Raw genomic sequence first — 6,341 nt, forward strand, 5'->3', positions numbered from 1 at the left:
CTGCTGAGGCAATGAACACATCCAGTTCCTTCCAGAGAAACAGGGCTTAGGGGAAAGGGAAAGAAAAGCAAAGCACCACACCTGCTCTAGGCCACGTTAAGATTATTTTATTACAGCTAGAGAGATGCTACATCAGTTTCAAGCAGTACAAGTCAAGCAAATTCAAGTGAAAGAAAATTTGCCGTTAAGCTCCAATAAGTGCACTGTGGGGGTTCACGGTTTTATCATCTCCCAAACAAAATTAAAGTTTATCCTTGTTAATGCTCCTGAGTAGCTGCACTTTTTTTTTTTTAATGGCACATACTTACATTCATACTATGTTTTAGTGCATTTACACACAAAACCAATTATTTTAAAATTACTTTTACTTGTTACATTCATCTCTTCCTCTGCAAAATTCATTAAAAACAAACCATGTATCAAAATCCTATCCTTGCATTGTTTCAGACTTTTTTTTTTTTTACAGACTTTTATGTTGTGAGAGAAAACAAAACGCAGGACATTTTCTGGTCCAAAACTAGTTAAAGAAAAAGGGAAAAGCCAGTGGAAGGCAACTGTAACTTATGTACTCATCACATTCAGGAAGATTAATGGTCACAGAAATCCATGAAACTGAAGCTGCAGAAGGCAGGGGGAAAGCCTTAGTTTTACCCTTTTTAAAGCAAGACAAGGGAGTCAGTAAATATTTCAGCATTTAATTTCTTAAACATGAGAAAATGACAGCTTTTATTTTTATTATTAATTTTTACAATCACAGCTGTTTTCCTAATGTCTTCATTGGACAAAACTAAAGAATTTTGTCCACATATTTGAGTGTTTATTTATGCACTTTTTCAAAATATTCTTTGGAACCTTCTGGGCTTGGTTTAATCTGTCAAGAAAAGAAAGTTAAGTTATTACTTGGAACAGATATGATTTAAAAAATTACAGATTTGATACTTTATCCAAGAAAATTCATGCATGCTCTATAAAAACAGTAATCTGTTTATGCAGTTGGTTGAAAGACAAAAGCCTAGATAATGTACAACTTGTACTTGAAAATTTCAAGTATAAATCAAATTTTTCCTGTTAAATTACAATGCATTAAGTAAAAAATCTGAACTCAGTTAATGTATAAACCATGTTTTTCCTGTTAAATTACAATGCACTAAGTAAGTAAAAAATCTGAACTCAGTTAACATATACACCATATTTTTCCCGTTAAATTACAATGCACTACAAAGTAAAAAATCTGAACTCAGTTACTGGCGAGTCCAAGTCAAATTTGGAGTTTTGAACACAATTTGCATCTCCTACAAGGAACCCAGTAACTTTCTTCACAGAAATCCCACACTAACTATCAGACAAACAGACTAAACCAGCCTGGCTGACAACAGCTTTGTGTTCAGACACCAGGCACAGCCCCAGCCACGCACCTCACACCCCAGTGGATCCCAGCCCTCCAGACAAGCACCGTGGCTGTCTTTGGGAGGAGGACACCGAGCCCTGAGGGGCACTCACCGTTGGGGAGTCTGGGGTCCAGTTGGCGGGGCACACCTCGCCGTGGGTCTCCACGAACTGGAAGGCCTTGACCAGGCGCAGCGTCTCGTCCACGCTGCGCCCCACGGGCAGGTCGTTGACACTCAGGTGCTTGATGACCCCGTTGGGGTCAATGATGAACAGACCCCTGCAATGCAGCAGCACGTCAGGCAAGGCAAATCAATTTCCAAGGCCAAACACAGCAAACTGTGTCGCTGTGATATTTTATGAAAATCTATTTGCTAGGATTTTCTCCTGAGGAGCTGAGAAGGCTCAGAAAAGAAATGTAAACAATAACAATCTGATGGCTGTGGAATGTGGACTGGACATTGTTCACCAACAGGTGCATCCTTCATTGGTCCATGTGAGTTGCTTCTACTTAATAACCAAGCAAAGATCCAGCTGTGTTGGACTCTCTGAGTCATGAGCTTTTGTTATCATTCTTTTCTAGCCTTCTGCTGAATCCTGTCTATTCTTTTTAGTATAGTTTTAGTATAGTAATATCATATCATAATATAATAAATCAGCCTTCTGAAACATGGAGTGAAGATTCTCATCTCTTCCTTCATCCTGGGACCCTCAAACACAACCACAGCACTGGGTGCACAATTTCAGTAAAGTAGTTAGTCCCAGTGACACAAATCAGTTAGGAGGAGAACTGCAGCATTTGGGATGTTGTTAGCAAAGTGATTCGCTGCTGTGGTACTGTGAAACTACAAAGTGTGTATGAGACTGTTCAATCCAGCAGACAGAGCAAAGGGAGAACTCAGTGTTCCACCTGCACTTCAAAATTAAAAGCTGGCATCCTGCCCATGTCTTTTTGGTCAAATCTGTAGGTACTGAGTGAAGAGCTGATTGTGCACTAAATTAAATCCCATTGCATACAAGTATTTGTGAAAACCAAAGTCCCAATCTTACCATACTAATTAACTTAATCTCTCAGTAAACCAATGCCAAAAGTTCCTGATCCAAAAAGATCAGTAACTGAAAACCTCCAGAAGACTCCTACCCAATCCACTGTTTCTCAGGGAATACTATGGAAAAAAAATTATCAGAAATTGCCTTTCTATGCTGCTCTTTTTCCTTATTGACATCCTCCTCCCTCCCCCTCTCCCAGAGCAGAACAGCTGGCTTTTCCCTCACACATTTTCAGAGACCTGGACCCATTCTCAGCTTCATGGCCAAAATGAGCAGGTGCCCTTTTCCTGGGGTGGGATCCAGCCATCCTGCAGCAGAAGACATCTCACAGTCTTCACCTGATGCTGTTTCCCCAGAGGAGGGACAGTGTGCCTTATGTTGGATAGACTGGGTTGTGTCACAGCACAGGAGCCTTACCTCAGTGCTATGCCAGGTTCTTCCAGCAGCACCCCATAAGCACGGGAGATCTGTTTTGTGAGGTCTGACAGAACTGGAATATTCATTTTGCCCAAACCGCCGCTCTAGAGAACAGAGAAAGATTCCACTTGGTTACAAAAGCTCCACAGGATCATCCTTCCTGGATGCTGGATTCCACGTTCTTGAGGGCACAGTAACAACAAAACACAACCACTGCACCTGCTCCATGAAAGGAACCAGGCGTGTGTGGTGTTGCTTGGGTTTGCTTTGTTTGTTTGTTTTAAAGTAGCCAGGAACAGTTTGTTTCTTTAGAAAGTGAAAACGTCTTTTGCACTGAGCATTTTAGAATTGCTGATTTCAGTGGTAAGAGGCTACCAATGGCAACATCCATACATTTCCAGAAAAACTTCCTTTGTATCCTATTCAGGAGCTTTGAATAGAAAAGTTTCTACTGCATATTTAAGTGTTCAGAATTAAATAAGGTGAACATGGTGGGGAGGGAAAGGAAGCAAACCTGTGAAGAAACAAACTTTGGAGCACACATCTGATGAGGAACAGCTGAGGGAATTGAAGATATTTAGTCTGGAGAAAAGGAGGCTCAGGGGTGACCTTATCATTCTCTACAACTACTCAAAAGTGGGTGTAGCCAGGTGGGAGTAAGCCTCTTCTCCCAGTTAACAATGGACAGGACAAAAGGAAATTATGTCCAATTGCACCAGGGGAGGTTTATATCAAATATTATCAAAAATTTCTTCACAGAAAGGATTGTCAGGCATTGGAACAGGCTTCCCAGGACATGGGGAAAAAAAAAACAACAAAACGTGGATGTGGCACTTGAAGTCATGGTTAGTGGTGAACACAGTGATGGTGGCAGTGACTTCATCATCTCATCATCATGGGACTTCATAATCCTAGAGGTCTTTTGCAGCCTTAACAATTCTAATTCCAAACACAGTGCTCCTACCAACACACTTAGTATGTGAGAGTTCTGCTGCTCTATTCAGTGCACGTGGTTATTTTTTCTTTTGCATCTCACAAATCAATTCAAATACTATTTGAAGAGTCAAACAAGATTTCTTTCAGTTTTGTCACAGACTGAGACTGCAAGAGAGATAAGCTCTCTAACCTTGAAACAAGGCTGGAGTTTGTTAGCTTTGCTATTCTTGGCATCATCAGTGAATCACTGTGTAATCTCAGCCACAGACCCTGATCCTGCAAACACTTGTCTGCAGCAGAGTTCCCCACACAAAGCTTTGGGCACAGATGTCAGACAAACCAAGGCTTCAGCTTCTCTGGGTGTCAGTTTCCTGCCTGTGCCACCGTGGAATTCTTTCCACCCTGTGCAGGGTGTTTTGAGCTGGGCTTGATCATCCTTGTGGGTCCCTTCCAACCCAGAACAGTCTGTAAAACACTGTGCACAACTGACACACCCTGAACATCTTTGGGATAAAGCTGGGAAGTTAGGCCACAGTCACACTGCCGAGCTTTGAAAAAAACATGCAGAAAAGAAACGCTCCTGACAGGCTCAGCCAATGTGTATTAAATGCAGCAAACTCTCCTCCCTCCCCTGCACGTTCCAGTGGTGCCAGAAGGCACCCAGCCTGCAGCACTACTGCACACTGCTGGCCACACAGGCTGGGACTGATGGCACAGGCACATCTGCACCTTCCTGGGACACTTGTGCTTCTCTACAACTACCCAAACCAGGGAGATGCTTTATTTCATCAAAAGCAGGTATTTTTATATGTATCTGAAAGAGGCTCCTCCCCAGTAAAAGGCTGTCTTTATTGCTTTCTTCTCCTAAAGAAAGACAAAAACCTCCACTTGTACTGCAAGAGTGGAACCCTTTCAGCAAGTGAGAACTAGTGATACAAGTGCTCCAATAAACTGCTGGCTCCTCTGCTTCCAACCTGAAGCCACCACTGTTGAGTAATTGTTACCAGTAAGGACTGAACAGCTGCTGCTGCTTTTCTGTGATAGTTTTTGTGCATTATCAGCTGCCACAGGCACTTTGGGGACAGTGGCATGTAAACTGAGCATTTGTCTTTTGAGATAAACATACAAGGATGCAATGTTATCAACAAGGCTATCATCACAGCAAAACAAGTTAAAAACCCAAGCCAGATAATTACAAAAAAAGAAAACAAAAAACAGAGGTCAGAATTGTGTCAACAAATGTAGAAGTTGATTGCATATGACTTTAGGAAATCTACTAAAAATCAGTATTGGCACAATTATTTATTCAACTCTTCTCTGGAGCTCCTGTGAAAAGAAACCAAACCAACAGAGAAAGCCCCAAAAGATACTCAATTCCTACCTTTCGTGGTGTGTTTATCCATGCCAGGTGAGTAAAATGAGAGTCCACTGAAACTGCCACCACTTCACAGTTCACATCACGAAATTCTTTTGCTTTGTTGCTGAAAGCCACAATTTCAGTGGGGCAGACAAAAGTGCTGGTGGGAAGACAGATCAGGCTGTATAATTCTGTCATCTTCTCTAGAGAAGACTCTCATATCTGTTTCTAGGCATTTTATTTTGACTGATAATTTGAGCCATGTTTCTTGCTCAAGATTAGTTTCAGTCTCAAACCAAAAGTCACAGCCATACAACTGGTACACCAGTTACCATCTCTGAGTTCTAGACAGATTCCTTACAAAGATGGAGAAACTGTCTCTGCTAGAGACTCTCTGGACAGAGAATTTTTGGACCTATAGCAGAAAGGTATGAAGGTTAAACCCTTCTCCATGCGTGCACATGTACAAAGATACTCTTGGCAATTCAAGTCTTCAGAGCAGACCCCCATTTTATCATGTTTTGCACTAAAGCTGTTTAGCTGCAGTTCTGCTGGCCTTGCTTCTTCAAGGACAGAATCTCCAAGGCAGTCCCCAGCTGCAAGGCAATGCCCTCACCCCTGGGCTCTGACTGTAACAGGAACCACAGCCAGCTCCTGATGCAGGCCCTGCAGCCACAAGATGCTCTCCAGCCACGCTGCCCACTGCTTTAACACAAAATTCCCGTGTGCCCCCAATTTTATCACTCGCGCTCTAGAAACAGGCACATCTGACCTGCAAGCCTGGCCCAAATCGCACAAAACCAGAACGACCTGCAGCGCTTGAGATGACCTTCAGCAGGACAGAAGGCCCATCGGGAAGGGGAGAAACCCGCACTCACAAGTCCAGGGGGTAGAAGAAGAGAACCAGGTATTTCCCCTTGAAATCATCGAGGCTCAGCTCCTTGAACTCCCCGTTAACGACGGCCGTTCCCTTGAAGGACGGGGCGTGCTGTGTCACCGCCGCGGCGAGCCGCGAGGAGCCTGCGGAGGGGAGAACGCAGAGCTGCGGGCCGGTCCCGGGGCGCGCTCCCCGGCCGCCCGCCCGCACTTACCGAGGCTGAAGGGGCGGCGGGCGCAGGCCGGAGGCCGTGCCGTTCCTCTCGCGGCGGCGGCAGCCACGGGCACCTGCGGGGACAGGGAGGGTCAGGGCGGCGGC

At 44.0% G+C, this 6,341-nt stretch overlaps 1 protein-coding gene across 1 annotated transcript; it reads right to left on the reverse strand.

Moving 5' to 3' along the window:
• Window positions 1-85: 85 nt before the first annotated feature.
• On the reverse strand, window positions 86-6,341 carry PRDX3 (peroxiredoxin 3). Its single transcript, XM_039709374.1, has 6 exons — window positions 6,238-6,341; window positions 6,025-6,166; window positions 5,171-5,306; window positions 2,854-2,957; window positions 1,501-1,666; window positions 86-871 (listed from the first exon to the last, which is right to left on the reverse strand). The coding sequence occupies exons 4-6, from the start codon at window positions 2,937-2,939 to the stop codon at window positions 818-820; spliced, it is 306 nt and encodes a 101-aa protein (XP_039565308.1). The 5' UTR covers window positions 2,940-2,957; window positions 5,171-5,306; window positions 6,025-6,166; window positions 6,238-6,341; the 3' UTR covers window positions 86-817.

This window comes from Passer montanus, unplaced genomic scaffold (assembly GCF_014805655.1).
Source record: "Passer montanus isolate IOZ18808 unplaced genomic scaffold, ASM1480565v1 scaffold21, whole genome shotgun sequence".
Lineage (NCBI taxonomy): Eukaryota > Metazoa > Chordata > Aves > Passeriformes > Passeridae > Passer > Passer montanus.